This window comes from Armigeres subalbatus, chromosome 2, assembly GCF_024139115.2.
Source record: "Armigeres subalbatus isolate Guangzhou_Male chromosome 2, GZ_Asu_2, whole genome shotgun sequence".
NCBI lineage: Eukaryota > Metazoa > Arthropoda > Insecta > Diptera > Culicidae > Armigeres > Armigeres subalbatus.
The window spans coordinates 230,226,427-230,246,843 of NC_085140.1; the positions used below are offsets into that span (position 1 = coordinate 230,226,427).

General features: G+C 40.2%; 1 protein-coding gene across 4 annotated transcripts in view; it reads right to left on the minus strand.

Moving 5' to 3' along the window:
- The window catches only part of LOC134211859 (gamma-aminobutyric acid type B receptor subunit 1), a 501,987-nt gene that overhangs the window by 334,515 nt on the left and 147,055 nt on the right, over positions 1-20,417 (minus strand). For all 4 annotated transcript variants that reach the window (XM_062689185.1, XM_062689184.1, XM_062689183.1 and 1 more), the window contains one exon: positions 16,171-16,407. In XM_062689185.1, coding sequence (XP_062545169.1) covers positions 16,171-16,407 — 237 coding nt within the window. The remainder of the gene's footprint in view (positions 1-16,170; positions 16,408-20,417) is intronic.

The window sequence follows — 20,417 nt, forward strand, 5'->3', positions numbered from 1 at the left end:
ACACCTAGCATGAGCAAGCACTAGCACCTAGCAAGTCGAGTCAAGTACGAGACACTGAAGGCGACCTTACAGTTGAGGTCGAAATAAGTATATGTAAAAGTATTACGAGATGTTGTAATTAAATGGAATTGTGCTAATCTCGTCTTATGACAGTGAAAACATTCCACTAAAAAAGAGCTGAATAATTTTTCTTGACCTAGCATGAGACAACGGACAGGACACATAACACCCAGTGGACCAGTGAAGAATTTTTCGATAATTAAAAGTTTCCTCCTTATCGGGGCGGGAATCGAACCCACACTCCATAGCCCATGCGTCTAGACGATTGACGTCGCTAACCGCACGGCCACGAAGCCCACTATGTATAATAAAATAATATACAGCATAACAATAAAATAGCATTTTGTTTATTACTCCATAACTCCTCAAATATTTGCGTTTTCTTGGAATGGAAAGTCCCTTTTGAAATTTAAAAGTAATCAATAATGCTTCAATTCCTGTCAAATGCAAATTGTTGCGAGAAATCAGTTGAGAATTACTTTGTGAAAAATTAGCTAATGTTTTATAGTACATGCGGACAGAAACACCTGTGCCAAAAACCCATTTCGTCGAGCTAAATCCAAAGGTATATAATAATATTGGTTTCGGAGCCTTCTATAAAAAGTTCTTTTTTATGAAATGGTAGCCTTTTGGTACAGATGTTGGTGTTTGATGTGCGTCTTTCATTTACCCTTCAAAACCATTGCAAGAATGGGTTAACTAGGCAGATACTAATCTTCAAAAGGTTTTGGAGTAAGCGATCAAGAAGCAAATGTCTTGACTAGGGTTTTATTATTGTAGGATTCAAATACTATTGTAGTAATTCATAAAACTTTAAATATTACTTGAGAAAGATGGACGTTAAAGAAGGCTGATCGGAGAGCTTTCAAAGTATTTGAGTGCAAGGTGCTGCGGACCATCTTTTCTTCTATCTCCACTTTCTGTTACACCAGGTGTATGGAGGGGTTCGGCAAAAGGTCGAAAGACAAACGGTCGAAGGGACAAATTGTCGAACGGGACAAAAGGACGAAAGAGACAAAAGCTCGGAAATAAAAAAAGGTCGAAAGGGACAAAAGGTTGAAATAGACAAGAAACTGAAACGGAGAGATTCAATCTCGCACAATACAAGTTTTATTAATTTCTTTAATCAATAATCTTTTCTATCTCTAACAGAACTCTCTAGATATTTATAATATTGTTTCATAGTAACTACTCCTTCTTTGAAAATTGCTTATTCTTCAATCTTGATTGATGAGATGAGTGTATTACTTCCGCTTGAAGTTAAATGCATTTCACAAACTCCTTTGGAAAACACCCACTTGTTTTCAACTTCTTCTTGATCGACCTTTTGTCGTTTTTGACCTTTTGTCCCTTTCGACTTTTTGTCCTTTCGACCTTTTATCTTTTCGACCTTTTTTCCGCCCTTCTGATCCTTTCGCAATTTGGCTTTCGACCTTTTGTGCTTTCAACCCTTTGTCATAGATGCGTATAAAGGGCAGGATATTTTGAGGCTCATACAACACGGCACACTATGGTGGGCTGGATACGTTGTTCGTCTTCCGGACCAGAAGAGACTGTAGGGTTAGTTATAGGCTGCGTACACGATGTTTTTTGCAGTTTAAGAGGACCTGAGGGCGCTAATCGTTTAGGGAGAAGGCTCATCGAGGCAGAGGTGCAAATTATCGACAGTTCTTGTTAAGAACGATTAGTTTGTTTTGTAATTTTTCTTGTTTCTTCCTGCCTATTGGGCCACTATCACACACCAGCATGGAATGTCAGTGCGGATTGCAAGTGGTGGGAAGACCTTTCAGTTCTTTACCTTAACTCCTGATCGGTTCAATTTTCAATAGCAAACAATGCGAACGAATTTCTCTTCTTTTGAAACTCGTTGTGCGTAAGTCGGCCAACGCTAAGTTTCAAAAAGTGCATATACAATGAAATGAAGCGCCAAATAGTGATTGAAATAAGTTGGTTCAGAGGTGAGCCAGCGAAGGGCTGAAAACCTCTCAAATAAAGACGATAATAAAATAAGTTGGTTGACAGCTGCGGCGATATTGAACGATTTGTTAATAAGAGGGGTGGCCATAACCGAACCAATAAAGGTGCTGCTGAATTTGGAGCAGCGTTTTTGAAATGTTTTGTCAATCATCATTGATGCTTTCTTTCACTTTAATCACTTCACCTCATGACACTTTGAGAAAGGTAAAAAAATCTTTCATGTATAAAAAAAAATATGTTCATAGTGCACATAGTATTACTAAATCAAACAATTGACAGTTGTCAGAATGACAGCATCTGTTTTCTGTGTAAAGATACGCAGGGGTTCCCATAACCGAACCTCTTTCCCCATCATTATCCTACAAATCTCACTCACTAAGACTGAGATTTTGCAGCACTGCATCGAGGAGAAGCTGTAGCCCATCAAGTATCAAGTATAGTAAGTATATAGAATACACGCTATAAATTATTTCTGAAAAGCAATATTTTTCAATGCAACAGCCCTATGGTTTGAACCAGGGATTAAAGCTAGAGGAAAAAAACTCACATTTATCTTTTGAAACGCAAAATCTCAGTTCCAAACATTTGAAAGAAATTTGCTTTATATTGAACACAAATCTCGAACTCGATGGGTTTCATGAAGAGTAGTTATAGAAACAACCAACATCAGAGAAAATTATGTTATTGCAAAGTTATCTGAAGTTATCTGTTAATGTGATTCGAATGCAGACTCCATTCAGTACCAGACATATTGTATTTTTATATCCTCTTAATCAGCTATAAAGTCTGTCGGAACTCTTGAGCTTAAAATGGAATTTTGTTCTGCAATGACGAGCATTTGGTTTCCTGGGGGTAGTGTTCCAGATTTATTTTTGATACTCCAGATCACAAACTATTCCGTTCTTCCAACAACGAATTTAGAATAAATTACAGTAAACTAACAGTACTCAAGTTTTTACTGGCTCCAATACTGCCGCTACAAGCATAACAGTCTCTTATATGTTTGATTTTTCTATATCTATGAGCCAGTAATGCTTTAATGGGTAGAAAAGGAATTCGTGTCAATGTACCATAAACGGATTCAGAGCCAGGATATTTTTTTTTTGCTTTTAAGAAATACATCATTCATCATAGCCCACTTTAAAACCAACTTTCCCAATTGAGAAACCAAACGAAAAGACAAAGTTCTGTGTCAAAAGGTGACATTATCGCCTTGGAAATGTACTTCAATGCCATACACTTTCGTCCGAAGGAAAATATGTTTCCCCTTTCCAATTGAGTACCCATCTGATTTTCAAAGATAAGTTTCCCCAATAAAATCAAAAATGTATGAATCGGGTACAATACCAACACACAGAAAACGTGAACGGAAAGAGAAACGGACCGACTTAGCAAACAAATATCACGGCATCGTTCCCGACCCGACCGTGCCTTCAATCGTACCTAGAAGTGGTTAAAAAGGCTGAAAACGGATGCTGAGTGGCACTGGCTACCCGAGAATAAAATATTTATTGTGTGTCTTGATTCCACCGAACCGAAGCGTTTCCAAATGTGTAAAACTGACGACGAGGATCTTTTAGGGGACGCTACCGTGCCCCACCCAAATTGGGTGACTTTAGTTTCAGCCTCCCGTTGCCCTTTTTACGTTGGAAATTCCATTCAACACATCGCCGCCTGATCTAGATGAAATTTTGCGAACGACAATTAAACTTGCAAATTTATGCGGTTACGTCCCTAAAGTTTCCTGAACGTAAGATGGGAAGTTTTGTCTTACGATGTATTTCAGAAGTTATAAATACTAACCGCAATTTGCTATCAAGTCATATGGATAGAGGTAATTATATATGGATTGTTTTAAGAACTGTTAACTTGGGAATCGACTGGTATTATCGGTAGGGTATTGCCTTTCGGCACACTCCTCTGAAATGTCACGGTGTGATAATTGAGTGGATGTGACCGTATACAGACTAAAGCCGGTGTGCTGTGTCCTGCGCATTTATTTGCTCTTAGATAATAAAAAAGGCATTTTTATTTTACTTATTTATGTACAGTATGAACTTTAAAGATCCATATTTCCAGCTTTTATCATATGTGGCAAATATGTTCTTAAAGGCAATGAAATATGCCAACATTAGGGTAAATCATTCCAATCAAAATGTGCCAACTTGAAGTTCCCCAAAACACACGCGACGTGATTGTTCCTATCGCTTGGAGACTGCGATTCTGTCGCCGTTGGTATGAAAGGGTAAATGGAACATTGCCTACAGTGATCCAGCGATAGTCGCTCGTAGCGAATTCAAGTTCAAGTTGAAAACAGTTGCCTAGTAAAATTTCAGCCAAATTGAATCGCTACGAATCGAGATTTCGATCCTCAAACATGATGAAAATGTGCTTGTCTTCTTACTTCCGGCTTACGATTAACGGATACACCCCCTCACCTCCTTCAATTCCAGAGATCTATCACCACTAGAACCCTGACCTTGGATAACGAGAACAAACACGGAACAAACGGACGCGGAACAAACAAAGCTCGATTTTCCGGAGGAAAAAGCGCCAGCAGGAAGATCGAAACCGTGAAGAGACGGAGCAACTGTACCGCGCCATAACGCACGAAAGTTCTTTGAGAAGTTGAACCGTTCACGTAAGGGCCACGTGTCACAGCCTGATATGTGTAAGGACATAAACGAGAACCAGACGAAGATGGCGGTATGGTGCTGGACCTGGGAGAACGCGCGCAGCACATAATTTTACCGGCTCCAGATCTCCAGGAAAGTCAGGAGAAGATTGGCTGGCTGAAGAACAACAAAGCCCCTGGGGTTGACCAACTACCAGGAGAGCTATTTAAACACGGTGGCGAGGCACTAGCTGGAGCGATGTACTGGGTCATTACCAAGATTTGTAGGAGGAAGTATGGAGTGGATGGAAGTGTCGTTCCCATCTACAAAAGGGCGATAAGATGGATTGTAGCAACTACCCGCAATCGCATTGCTGATCGCCGCCTACAAGGTACTTCCCAAATTTTATGCCGTCGACTACAATCATTGCAAGAAGTTCGTGGGCAGTACCAGGCGGGTTTATGGGCGAGCGCTCTACCATGGACCAGGTGGTCGCCATTCACTCATTGCAGAAATGCCGCGAATACAACGTGCCCACACATCAATCGATCGGGACCAGCTATGGCAGCTAATGCACAAACACGGATTCCCGGATAAACTGACATGGCTGACCAAAGCGACGATGTACGGTGATGCATAGTTCGAGTTTCGGATTCTCGAGTCCCTGGTTAAGGTTACGGCAAGGTGATGTCTTCCGTGTCTGCTATTCAACATCGCTTTTAAGGGTAATATGAAGAGCAGGGATATACACGAGTGGTCCAATTTTCAATAAGTCGGTCTAACTATGTGGCTTCGCCGACGATATAGATATGCTGGCACGTAACTTTGAGAGGATGGAGGAAGCCTACATCAGACTGAAGAGAGAAGCGAGCGATCGGAATAATCACCAACACGCCTAAGACGAAGTACTTGATAGGAAGAGGTTCAAGAGAGGAAATATGAGCCACCCACGAGTTTGCATCGGTGGTGAGAAACGAGTGGTGAAGAATGTACTTGGGCTCACTGGTGACCGCCAGAAATGATACCAGCAGAGAAATTTGGAGACGCATAGTGCTGGAAATTGTATTTTGACCCGCAAGACGCTCCGATCGAATAGAGATAGCCGCCGTACCAAACTGACAATCTACAAAACGTTATTAGACCGGTAGTTCTCACTGACACGAGACCTGGACGATGCTCGTGGAGGACCAACGCGCACTTGAACTAAAGAAAAGCGTGCGTACCATCTATGGTGCAGATGGCGGAGCAGTGAAGGAGGCGAATGAACCACAGCGTATGAGCGCTGGGAGAACCATTCATCGTTCACATCGCGAAAATCGGACGACTGCGGTGGGCCGGCACGTAAACAGAGTGTCGGACAGAACCCGGTAAAATGGTTCTCGACAACGATCCGACGGGCACAAGAAGGCGAGGTGCGCAGTGTTCAAGGTGGATCGATCAGGTGGAAGATGACTTGCGGACCCACCGTAGACTGCGTGGTTGGCGACGTGTAGCCAGAGCTTAAAATATTCATATTCATGAAGCAAATTCAGTCCGAATTTTGACAAACTTCGCATGATTATTCAAAACATAGAATGCCATAGTCAAACGACTGCTCCACCCACTCATTCTTTCGACTGTTACTGAGTGTGCTTACTATGTGCAGAAAAACAGAATTAAAATTGTTTATATTGATGTTTATCGTTGAAAGGCCTCTTGATGCAAATCGATCTGATTCATGATAAATTACTTACTCATTAAAAGCGTGTTCAGATTTCAGATAATTTATCGATTTGTAGAATGTGCAAAAATTCAATTACTAATATTCAACTGAATATTGACAGTCGAGAGCCGACCATGAATGTTCCTGGAAATGAGCTGACAAGTGAAGAAAGGTGGTCTCACCAAAAAATTTCGATTATTTTACACTCTGCGTGTAGCCATGGACCGAGCCGAATGAAGAAGACTCTTATGTACCGCACAGGCCGCTATGGCCTTAGTCTGAATAAATAATAATAATCTTTCCATAATTGGCACAGTATTATCTAGTATTTGCCTTTCCAGCATGTAGATCGGAGATATTAGACCAACATTTTCATGTCGACAGTGTTGTTTTCGGCTCACACTGACAGCTAGACTTCGGTTCGGCTTGCGATATACACATTTTTTTAATCTGTTTCGCCATCCCAGAGACCCATCTTCTAAGTAATGTGGTGGATAGATTGATGCAATTGTTCTCTTTTGAATTCGGCACATTCAAACATGTGCGCCTATGATCTTTTTCTTCTTCAATGGTACTGGAACTGCAACTTGGCATATTAATTGAAAGCTTCTCTATACCCGCCAATTGTATGAATATGTATCTTGTGTGGCAAGTACAATTGATACACTATGCCCAGGGAGCCGAGAATGTTTCCCATCCGAAAATATCCTAGGCGGCTCACCATTTCCGGATTAGCAACGCTTTTGCTCGCAAGGCTAACTGGAAACCCAACCCCTGCGCATTGCCCAACCATTTATATGAATCTTTGTCGAAATTGCTATTCAACGAATAAACATATGTTTATCTTGCGAATAATTGCACACTCCCCCATGTATTTTCAAATTTACTCAAGATTGTTTTAAGATCAAGTAAGACAAAAAGCTGTGCCGCCTATCGATTTCATTAGGAAATAAATTATGCTGATATTAGAAACGCCATGCAACGGTCATGTGTTCAGAACACAGGCAAAGTGCCAACCTACACTGTGGCATATGATGGATGCGAGCAAGATTATGTGCTCATTGTTGATATCAGAATAGCTTGCGTGGAAAGAAATGTTAGCTTTTTAGAATTGTGGACGATAGTACCTCATTAGAATCGAGCATAGAATAATAGAATCGGCTTTGTGCCTTAAAGAAGAGACATGGTGATGACAGGCGTGACAATAAAATCTACTACGCCGCGTTATTATACATGGTTGCATGTAGATATGCTTCAGCTTTTTTGTTTGAAATAGAATCATTGAAATATGACTCTTCTGCTTTCATTTATAGTTTTTTGAATAACTTATAAAAACGATGTATTTATTTACTAACTAAGACAAATATAGGTTAAATGAAGTTAATCATTATTTTCTTTTTTACTTCCATAAAAATTAGTGGAAGTAAAAGGAAGAAAATAGTAGTTTAACCGTGTAAACATTTCCCCTAAGACGCTCGCAAATAATTGATCAGGTTTAACAAGTTGACTAATAAGTGATAGATTGCAGTAGCCATCGAGCAAGTAAGTACAGTGCGTGTTTTAGTCGTCGTGAAAATGAAAAAAAATGATGTTTAATGTCTCATGCGCTTGTATTTCGCTTTGCTCTGGTGAAGGCAAGCGCGATTTTTCATAGTTTGAAAGAGCCATCGGGCAAGTCAATACAGTGCATGTTCTAGTCGTCGCGAAATGGTTAACATACCGAATCAGTAAAATACATTAGAGAAACATTTCGTTTTCGTCTTTGTATCATCAAGAAAATGGCGTTGTTCAAAAGAAATAATAAAAAACTTACCAAGGCGATTTCCAATAGATTTCCTTCAAAACTAACATACTATTCGTTTCCAGTGCGCTCTTGGAGATGCAGAGGATTCCTCGGTCTCTTGTAGCAATGAATGTCGAACTAATTTCCCTCCCTTTATCCATCGTTATTGATTTTTAATTAAAGGAATTCCGAAGCATGTACAGAGAATAGCTTTCTAGTCCCCAGAGAACTATTCAATTGTTGAGCTGTGTATATTTGTTGTTTCTCGGCCAATCACGACTAGCAACTACAATATGTACAGTCAATCAACCTAGTAACCTAAGGTTCATAGGTTGACTATATATAGTTATAATACTATACTATCAAATTTTCGAATCAAAGTGACCAAACAATACTTGCACCACGAATGGGTACATTATTTCTTTAGTGGAGTGGAGGCATAATTAAATTCTGGTTCACATAGTAGTGCTATCCATTAATTTCTTATTGGTCACACCCTAGTTTATATATATTGGCTGATTGTAGTATCACTAGCGGCGCAAGAGTTCTGGTAATGGTGAGGCATCAGCATGTTTGACGTAATTGATTCATGTATAATTTGGCGTCAGTAGGAAGAAATATAACCAAAGGGGTTTATCAGTCAACCGAGAAATCTGTTTAAAAATGTCAGGCAGTTTCAAATATTACGATGCATTTTATCGTATACAAAATTATTAGTATTTTCAAGAGATCTCTAGAAATTTTTTGAAATGCTTTCCTTAAAACTTACTATTCCTGGAACGCCTGAGACTATCTGAAGAAGTATGATAATGGATAAACTGTAGTCGTTAAATGTTGGGGTGTTCTCTAGCAAGTAATGCCAAGGTCAAAACTACGGTTTTACTACTGTCCAGAATTCTTCGGATGTTCTCAAGAGTTCTTCAGACATTTTTATGTAAATATCTTAAATAGTTCTTTACGAAATACCTCCAGAAAATTTGAAGAGTAATTCCAGAAATTTCTGAAGGAACTACTTTGAAAGTAATTTAAGGAATTTTTTCGGGTACTATAAAAAAAAATCCATTCCCTCTGATATTCATCTATTAATTCCTCCGAAATTTCCTCCCGGGATTCATTCCATAATTCCAGGAATTTTTAGGGATTTTCGAACGAATTTCAAACGAAATCACCGAAAGAACTTTTGAAGGAATTTCCGCATTCCTAAGTTTCTCTAAGAATTTCTTTGGACATTCCTCCAAAACTCTTTCGAATTTATTTCCAGAAAATCATTCGAAAACTACTTCGGCGATAAATTATTAATTCGGCGATCAAGACATTCTATTGAAACTTCAAAGGAAGGTTTCTAAGAAAATTTCGAAAATTTCTTTAGACATTCCTTTACGAATTCTTTTAGAAATTTCTCCTGATTTTGTTTTAAATTACCTTTAAAATTGGAAATTCCTTCAGTTTTAGGAATACCTCCGAGAATTCCTTTGGGAGAAATATTTGGGAAATTTCTTCAGGAATTTCTTCGGAAATTGATTTAGGATTTCCTTAAATTTTTGCCTTTCTCGTATACTAAGTATACGTAAAGGCTATATGATCGCTCCAAAAACAAACTTTTTATAGAAGGCCCGGAGACCCATAGTGTTATATACCGATCGACTCAGCTCGACGAATTGAGGTGATGTCTGTGTGTATGTGTGTGTGTGTGTGTGTGTGTGTGTGTGTGTGTGTGTGTGTGTGTGTGTGTGTGTGTGTGTGTGTGTGTGTGTGTGTGTGTGTGTGTGTGTGTGTGTGTGTGTGTGTGTGTGTGTGTGTGTGTGTGTGTGTGTGTGTACCAACCCAAAAAAATGTCACTCATTTTTTAGGTACTTATCCTTAACCGATTTACTCGCAAAAAGTTGCATTCGACGCAGGATACTCTACCATTGTTTCCTATTGAAAATTGGTCAGATCGGACTATGGGATCGAAAGTTATGGCCAAAATACCCCTCTTTTATAGAAAAATTGATTAAAAAATGTCACTCATTTTTCAGGCATTTATCCTTAACCGATTTACTCGCAACAAGTTGTATTCGACGCAGAATGATGTCCCATTGTTTCCTATTGAAAATTGGCCAGATCGGACTATGGGATCGGAAGTTAAGGCCAAAATACTTTTTTTACGAAATAATCGCGTGAAAGGTGTCACTCATTTTCGGGCACTTATCCTTAATCGATTTACTCGCAACAAGTTGCATTCGACGCAGAATGATATCCCATTGTTTCCTATTGAAAATTGGTCAGATCGGACTATGGGATCGGAAGTTATGGCCAAAATACTTTTTTTACTGAATAATCGCGTAAAAAAGTGTCACTCATTTTTCGGGCACTTATCCTCAACCGATTTACTCGCAACAAGTTGCATTCGACGCAGAAAAGTTTCTCATTGTTTCCTATTGAAAATTGGCCAGACCGGACTATGGGATCGAAAGTTATGGCCAAAATACTTTTTGCCTTTCTCGTATACTAAGTATACGGTAAAGGCTATATGATCGCTCCAAAAACAAACTTTTTATAGAAGGCCCGGAGACCCATAGTGTTATATACCGATCGACTCAGTTCGACGAATTGAGGTGATGTCTGTGTGTATGTGTGTTTTTTTTTTTTTTTTCTTCCTAAACAATGGAGGGGGAATCTGCTCAACAGACATCCTGGGTTGACCAGGAAGTGCGGGGTTAGGGATCACCGAGGGAGGCAGGACTACATTCCCGACCCGCTGAACCGTTTCCATTGCCGCCAAGCCCATAGTCCTTTCGGTACAACCAGAAAGTAATGCTTCAAAGGGGGGCCAGTGCACAACGCACCCTCGAGGTTAGCTGCGTGTCCTTGCAGCACCGAACATCGTAACTCGCTTTTCTAGAAGAAGACCATGGTATCATGCCAGCGCGTTGCCGGCTTTCCGGCTTTCCAGGTGGCCTTACCACGCCCTATGTCCTATGTATGTGTGTGTGTGTGTGTGTGTGTGTGTGTGTGTGTGTGTGTGTGTGTGTGTGTGTGTGTGTGTGTGTGTGTGTGTATGTGTGTGTGTCTGTGCGCACCCGCCCAAAAAAAATGTCACTCATTTTTTAGGTACTTATCCTCAACCGATTTACTCGCAACAAGTTGCATTCGACGCAGGATACTCTACCATTGTTTCCTATTGAAAATTGGTCAGATCGGACTATGGGCTTAGATGTTATGGCCAAAATACCACTTTTTTTTATAGAAAAAGTGAGTAAAAAAATGTCACTCATTTTTCAGGCACTTATCCTTAACCGATTTACTCGCAACAAGTTGCATTCGACGCAGAATACTCTCCCATTGTTTCCTATTGAAAACTGGCCAGATCGGACTATGGGCTCGGCCAAAATACCACTTTTTCATAGAAAAATTGAGTAAAAAAATGTCACTCATTTTTCAGGCACTTATCCTTAACCGATTTACTCGCAACAAGTTGCATTCGATGCAGAATACTCTCCCATTGTTTCCTATTGAAAATTGGCCAGATCGGACTATGGGCTCAAGAGTAATGGCCAAAATACTATTTTCATACTGCACGAGAAAGGCACCATCACCGCTAGGTGGATTAATCAGGGTTTTTAGTTTTAGTTTTATAAAATAGTTTTAGGAAATTCAGAAATTCTCGACATTCGTCCAAGCATTCCTTTGAAAAACTCTCTGGAAAAGCCTTTGTTAATTTCTCCAAAAACCTCTTAGGAGGTTTTCCTTCTGAAAATCTTTCAGAAATCCTTTCAATAAAACCAAAATTTTCAAAATTCCTGTAGAAATTATTCCTGTTTTCATGTTGGATGGATTTTCCCGGAAATTTATTAAAGAATAAAAACTAAAGGAACTTTCGGAAGAGTTTCTAACGTTTAAATTTCCGAATGATTTCTTAAAGAATTACTGATTTTCCGAAGTAATTCCCGAAACATGAAATTCTTAATGAAATATTCGATGGCCCTAATGATTTTCTGATTAAATTTCCGGAGTAAAACTCTATTTTTTTCTTTATCGACCTTGGCAAAATTTGGCACCGCTTTAGCTGCCAGGTGGAAGCAACACTTCGAGACTTTGTTGAATATTGGAAGTGACGGTGTATCGGTAAACAGAATAAATATTAGCGACGATGGACAAGCTGTGGAGTCGCGCCTACACTTGATGAGGTTAAAAAAGCTGTTAAAGAGCTGAAAAACAATAAGACTGCAGGGAAGGACTAGCTCCCGGCTGAACTTCTTAAACATGGCAGTGAACAGCTTTATGAGGTTCTGTACCATATTATGTCGAAAATATGGGAAGACGAGGAATTGCCTGCTAGCTGAATGGACGGCCTCATTTGCTGTGGCACGTGGCCTTTACGTGAACGGTTCAACTTCTCAAAGAACTTTCGTGTGTTATTAGCGCGGTACAGTTGTTCCGTCTCTTCAGGGTCTCGATCTTCCTGTTCACGCTTTTTCCTCCAGAAAATCGAGTATTGTCTGTTCTGCGATCGTTTATATCGTGCCTCGTTCGCCCTCGGGCGGTGTTGCAGCAATCTCGCCCATGTTGCATTCTTCTTTCCCACTAACTGCTTACATTCGCCGTCATACCCGTTGTTTCTCTGATCCGGCGGCACCGTGCCAAGTGCAGCGGTTGCGGTGCTACCAATGGCAGATCGATTATCTCTCCAGCCAGCTTCAAGAGACGCTGCGCCTAACTGCTCTTCCATTCGGAGTGCCACTTCCAGCTGCTGTGCGTATCCTTCGGCTAGTCTACCGTCTTGTAGCCGCCCAATATTAACGCCCAACGAGGTAGTCAGGTTCAATAGGCGAGTAGTCAGGTTCAATATTCGCACTGCAATAAGTGCGGACGTTCGTGATATCGGAGAAGAATTTACCGTCGATTAGAACGTGGTCGATTTGGTTTTCCGTTTTTTGGTTAGGTGATCTCCATGTAGCCTTGTGGATATGTTTGCGGAGAAAGAAGATGCTTCGGACTACCATCCGCGAAGTTTATGCAACGTTGGCCGTTATCATTCGATGCGGTGTGCAGACTATCCGGTCCGATGACCGGTCTATACATTTCCTCCCTTCCTACCTGTGCGTTCATGTCGCAGATGACGATTTTGACGTCCCGCAGTAAGCATCCATCGTATGTCTGCTCCAGCTGTGCGTAGAACGCTTCTTTCTCGTCGTCGGGTCTCCATCCGTTGATGATGCCATAGTTGAAGAAACGGCCTTTTAACCTCAGCTTGCACATCCTTGCGATGATTGACTGCCACCCAATCATACGTTGGCGCATCTTACCCAGCACTATGAAGCCGATTCCCAGCTTGTTGGTGGTGCTACAGCTTTGGTAGAAGGTAGTCGCTCGATGCCCGCTTTTCCACACTTTCTGTCCTGTCCAGCAAATCTCCTGCAGCGCCACGACGTCGAAGTTGCGGGGATGTAATTCATCGTAGATCATCCTGTCACAACCTGCGAAACCTAGCGACATGCAGTTCCATGTTCCAAGCTTCCAATCGTGATCCTTTATTCGTCACCTAGGTTTTTGCCGAATATATCGAGTTGAATTATCTCTTATATTGTTCGTAATTATTGGTTTTCCAGGCGACTTATTGGGCTTGCGTAAACCTCCTGTCTCGTCGGAGGGCTGTCGTGTCAGGTCTGTTTTGTGTCCCACCTGACACCAGGACTAAGGTTTTTTCTAAGAACAGTTTTGGCTTATATAGGGGAACGGTTCGGCACTTCATCCCATAGCTCCTATTTCCATCCCATCAAAAACAAAGCAATGAAAAGGAATTTGGTTTGTTTTTTATTTTTGTGATTTTTTTCACCAGTGAGCACGCGTGTTAGCAAAAAAAAAGCGACGAGATTGGTGCTGTATTTCTTTGTTTTGCGATGGGATGAATATAAGTTCAGTGGGATGAAAAACGGAACAGCTCCCCTAATTTAATTCCAGGCAAATATTGGATTTGATGGGTTACGTGTTTTTTTATTCAAAACAGTGTTGGATATAACTAGATTTCAAGAAAAATATTCGAATTAGTAGGTCGAAACGAAAGAAATTCATCAAAAATAAAGTTATGTGTTGTCAGCATAAAAACGACGGAATTTTAGTACTGCATGAGAAAAATCTTGTGCAATACTTTTGATGGAATTTTTTTCTTTGTTTTCTTTAGTTGCCATAAGAAAAAAAGAATAATGAACATTTTACCATAAGAAGCCCAAAAACTTCACTGTGTGAATACAAAACTCACCAAACTTGGATTACCAACACGACTAAACATTTTCCCACCCTTAATATATAACCTAAATGAGACCCATAAATATTGGTACAGGGTAGCCAATATTTTTAAAGAAAATCATTGTTTTCAATAGGTTTCCAAACAAAATCGAATGATAAATTTAATTCAGTAACATAAGTATAGCTCGACGGTTTAACTGAAACCATCTTACAGCGTACAGTTAAAAAATACTGTACATATTTGTTCTACGGGTACCCTACAAATGTGAATAATAGTATACATGTACGAAGTGATGAACTTCTTTTCATGAAAAAATCACGTTAATGAAGAAAAAAAATCATGTACGAGCATTAAATTGGAGTAGTGTTTGACGATTTTTATGAATCGGTGCGGTGCGCCTCAGAAATTTATTTATTTGTCCACCGTCTTCAACATATAATTGTTGCACAGACTGTAACTTATAGTAGTAACCTTAACCTATTTTTAAACGTACTTACTAATATTAAAATCGAAACAATCGCTCACGTCATTAAAATGTCTGCAGCAACTAAGCAGTGGATTATGATGGCCATATAAGGTACGACGTGAGGGGATATAGAGCAGTGCGCGGCGTCGTAGAGAACGGTTAAGAACTGCAATTCTATATATTTGTTTCCTTGGAGAAATATTTGGTGCTATTTTTGCTTCATATAATCACCATGCCTTAATCTACCTACAACGCTATTAAACAACGGGTAATTCAATGTAGATCTAATTCAAGCAGAGCAGCTGAAAGGAAATAACGTCTCAAACCTTTATGGGGCTTTCGGTAGTTCTACGATGAGACGTTCGACTACAAACCAAGACCCATGTAGTAAGGCTGCTAGGTTTGAATTCCAGTCAGTCAAAAAAAAACTTCTGGATGTCATGCACAAGAGATTTGTATGAAATACATGCTGTATGGATGCTGCGACGCAGCAATGTCCTTGTTGTGGGACGCAATGCCAGTAAAAGAAGAAGTTTATTAGACAATTGACATTGTTTGATGAAGTGTCGACTTTTTTGTTTCAGAATATCATTCTTCCTTCAATTACAGCACATCTGTATCAAACACCTTTCAATTAACACTTCGCCCACCGCACCCACAAACCTCGCGACCACCCACTTCCAACTGGGGACTGCCCACACAAAGGCACCCACGATGCCACAGGACTGAGCAGAAAGCACAACAATAATTCGGTGGCAGCAATATGACAAATGAAAGCACTTTGTACGACTAACATGAATAAAACGGTGCGCAATTTACAGCGAAATACTTTTTGGCACTGTTTTTCCAAAACAAGAACGAAATATTAATGAAGCAAATGTTCATTACGCTTCATATCAGTATTTTTTTTTGCTTTACAAATTGAATTATTTTGCTGAAAACATAAAAATAATGGTCAACAATAACTCGAATTTACAAAATCATACAAATGAAAAATCTTGTGAAATCCCGTTTATTAGAACCAAACACCAAAATAAAAAACTAATCTTACAATTATTGTATAAAACATTGACATATACAATTCTGCAAGGTTTTAATACAAGAAATGTAAGTTTTTAATTCAGATACTTTATTAAAATAATAAAAAATTGTAAGATTTCAATACAACGATTGTATTAAAATCTTTCGAAATTGAATATGCCAAATTACAAAACAATTTCTGCAAGGTTCTTATGCAGAACTGTATTAAAATCTGCCATCCGCTGGTTGGGTGTAGTTCTGCTTCTTTGTTCTACTGATGATTGTCTCAATTAATCAGGCTACTTTCTATGGACTTACCTCGCTATCGTTGCTATGAAGTGTCAAGTTAAATCCCGGCAAGAGATCCTCCTTCTCGTTGACATCCTGAAGTGCTAGCTTGGCGGCTGGCATACAAGCCTGGCCTCCCTGCCAGCCACCTTTGCCGTTGATGGGGAAAATTCCACCGATATGTAACTGATTATATCCACTCACTACATTGATATTCAACACGAACACTAGAATGGACACATTAACCAGGCGGTATAACAACATTTCCTGCAAAAAAAAAGAGAAAGAGAAGAAGGAAGGCCATGTCAAGCGTTTGCAGAATAATCAATTATGGCAAAGTGATAATATGTCCGCAAATGTAATTATCATCACTTTTGCCATGTTCTTTTTGCTTCGGTCTGCTTGCAAGCAATAAACACGTCGGTGGCTCTTGAAACAATGATTATACGTTGGGTTTTGTCTCGGGTAGAGAACGAACCAACGAAACGCACCATACTCACTAATGGCAGGATGCAGCTATAAATGATGATAAAGTGCCATAAGTAGTGCTCTCGACACATATAGAACATTGTGCCAGCTGTGATGATTCCCCCCAATAATATTGAAAGCTGACCAGTTCTCCTCTCGAAGAGTACCTTAATTGATTATTATTCGATTCACATCCTTCCGAGATCACGTATTTTAATTCATTATGCTATAGGCATGGCTCCATCTGACGTTTTCAATTCATATTTCAACAACGCAACCGGTGAACGGGAGGATGAAAGGACCGAAGCCACAAACTTGGTCGTATTCTGAGAGTTTGAGTGCCCATCTGTGATATTAATACAGCAAGCTTCTACCCTTTCGTCGGCACGTGATGGCACACCTGACCAACAGCCCATCATCACGATATCAGTTCCATAGCATCGAGCACGCTATGAGCAATCCACTCAGAGCGTGGCCCCCGCTTCTCCATCATGATGGGAGAAACACCATCCTACGACTACGAGCTTACGAATATGGACGACACTACTTCCGATCGGCCTACAGGATACGTACGTTAAAATTCATCAACGTTTTAGCAGAGAACCGGTTATGCCCGCAACGTTCGTAGGTGTTGCATGTTGGTAAAATTGTGTGGTAATGGAAAAATGTCATGTCCATACTTTACGGCACGATTATATTTACGTTCCATTATGCCACTTCTACGTAAGTGACAGCAACATGCTTTGGTCGATTACGCTTTATCGATTATGGTTTTTTTTGCCTTGCATGGTTGAAAGGCGTTTGACATTTTGCTAAAATTGCTTCACTAATAATGCAACAACGTAGTTACTACATTTTGGGAAATGCTTAGCAGCAAAAAAAAACTTTTCAGAGCTAATGTGGTTGAATAGATATCGTTATTCAGAGTAACGAAAAAAACTACTATTACTATTGCAGATTTGGAGTTTGCAGCTGGACATCTTGGAAGAACCAGAATATTCCGAAAATATATAAATAAATTTAGTGACCTGCCAGAGCATTCTAACTACCATGCGCAACATCTTTCAAATAGCTGATTGTGTCTCATAAGTTTGGTTCCTAAACAGTATCATAAAACACCACTTTCTAGTTTCAGAAACACTTCTTCTTCTTCAGTGAATCTTCATTCCCACTGGTACATGGTATATGGCCTGCTCTTTTCAACTTAGTGTTCTTTTAGAATTTCCACATCTATAAATTGAAAGCCTTAATTTTCTATGCCTGTCATTACACACTGAGGAAAATGATCGTATGATTTTCAATCAAACGCCTTATGACAATTTGCCACAAGGAATCGGTATGAATTTCAATATGTTGCCTTATGAAGGACGATTTTCATTTAAAAGAAAGTGAAATGCGGCAGACTGGGCTAAAACCATGGACGTCGGGGTCAGGAGGCCGGGTACGTAGACCACACGTTCATCGACGCTTGAATACTCGAGGAGGTAACTGCGTACAAGAAGCACTGTTGGTGGAATAATCGGTAGAAGATTCATAAGGCGCCAGTCATGAATTTCGATAGTCCAATTCGATGAGTGCATGTTTATCACGTTTATTATAGTATACGTACAAACCCGCTTTCGAACGAAAATCGATGCGCATTCTGGTTTACGCCGGCAAAATCAAATGAGGAAACGATTCGAACGAATCGCATTCGTTCAAAAGTTTCGTTCATCCGTAAACAATAGAGGTGTGTAGCAAGCATCGTGGATACATTTTGCCTAGGAAGCCGAGAATGTTTCCTACGCGAAAACATTCTAGACCGGACAGAGATCTCGCCATATGTTGGCTATTCTACGCCTTTGTTGGCAAGGCTAACTGGGGACCCAGTTTGGTTGACTGGACTTACCGTTTTGACTCAAATCCCGAACAAACTCATATTCCAAACACTCGTTACATGGAGATTTATCTGAAGCATTCCGCCATTATTGCATAAATAAACGAATCTTGTCGGCAGGCGAACAGATTAAGGACATTATAATTATCCAACAATGAGCTAACTTTGAAATGTTGCATTTTCGTACATTTCTTGACGCATGAGATGCATTAGCCTGATGACGTTACCGTCTATCTTATTCAACTGCAGTACCTTAAGGAGATACGAATGAGATACTGAGCCGTATGTCTTTTTATAATCGATATACGCCATGCTCAAGATTCTTTACTTGTGTGTGGCCTGCCCATGACTGACAAGCTTTTTGTTCCACGGTCATCAGGTTGTTGACGTCGCAATGGTTCTGCACCCTCCTAGCTATTACCGATGACAGCACTTCGTAAAGACTCGAAAGGCACGTTATTGGTCTGTACTTGGCTGGGTTTAAAGTGTTCCGATCCTTCGTCAGAAGATAAGTGACACCCATAGTGATTAATTCCGGTAGCTGCCCGGGGTTATATAGTACCGTGTTGAAGCCTTCCGCCATCCGCCCGTGGACAGTTGTGAGTTTTTTTATACCAGAAATTATGCACAAAATCGGGTGACGCAAAACCGCATGACTTCTCCAATCTCCAGAAGGCCTTCGCCAAAGTCGGCTTTGTCGTTTCGGATGTGATTGTAAAACTCCCTTTCGTTAAGGACATAGTTGGAAGAGTACCAGGATGGCAGTCAATATGGCACCGGACCTTCTACGGGTCAACCCCTCACCTCCCGCACTCCTCTTCCACCAACATTCGAATTTATCGAACACCTTCGAACAAAAGTTTAATATTCAAATTACTAACATGTTCACAGCATATTTATTCACTTCCCGTGATAATGAACATGTTTATCCAAAGAGTCCTATGTATTTCGGCTCGAATAATATTCTAAATTAGCAGTTTTGTGCCAATTTATTAGCCGTTCGCGATTTGGTGAGTTTATCACTGCACTTCACCTCTTCTCAAAGGGCACTGAAAAAATCAAGTTTTTACTTACTTCTCCGCACATGAGCAGCCCGAAATGTTGATGGAATGCAAATTAAACATCACTTTACGAAATCAGTCACTTGCTTAAATCGAAAACTTAATATAAACTGCTATTTTTGCTCGAAAAAAACGATTAAAAACTGATCGCGGAGCGAATGTCAACAACGGCACCGGCAGCAGCAAACTAATAACTAGGGTGGTTCAAAAAATAATTTTGCTCCGCCACGGTCAGTCGAATATGATTTATAATTTGGGTGTCATCCGATGGTTTGAATAGAAGCTTACCGTGCACAGGTCGTTTCAGGTTTGTATGACAGTTGATATGGCGAGCTTGAATTTAACTTTATTCTGATTCTGACACTCCGTCATTGGGCGATGGCGAAGGGGGGAGACCATATGACTGGAACTCCATAGACAATCCATATTGAATGGTCGTTCCAATAGTTGGGAGTCGAATTTGATCGAGGTTGCAAATCTTTAGCATGATAATTGGGCTTCTTATAAGGCATCAGTGAAACGTGCAACTCAACAAAATATGTACCCAGATTTTGTCTGTGATATCTATCGCACCAGGGGCAGATACTTCTAGTCTAGTCTAGTCTACACTATCGCACCAGGGGCAGATGCTTCAAACAAAAAGTGTGACATGGGGGTGAGTGGGGTATAAAATGCTATTTTTGCGTTACGAAATCAATGGATCTTTCCTGCGATGCGGTTTTCGTTCAGTGAAGTCTCTGGAATGTTGCTTTCAGCTATGCGGGTTCTCTTTTCGCCAGCGTTTGGAGGGGAGGCACTTTAGCCAGCGTAATAAAAGGTTCAGTTTCCCATACTAGTTTTCATATAAACTTGAACCGGCTTGCGCTCAACCA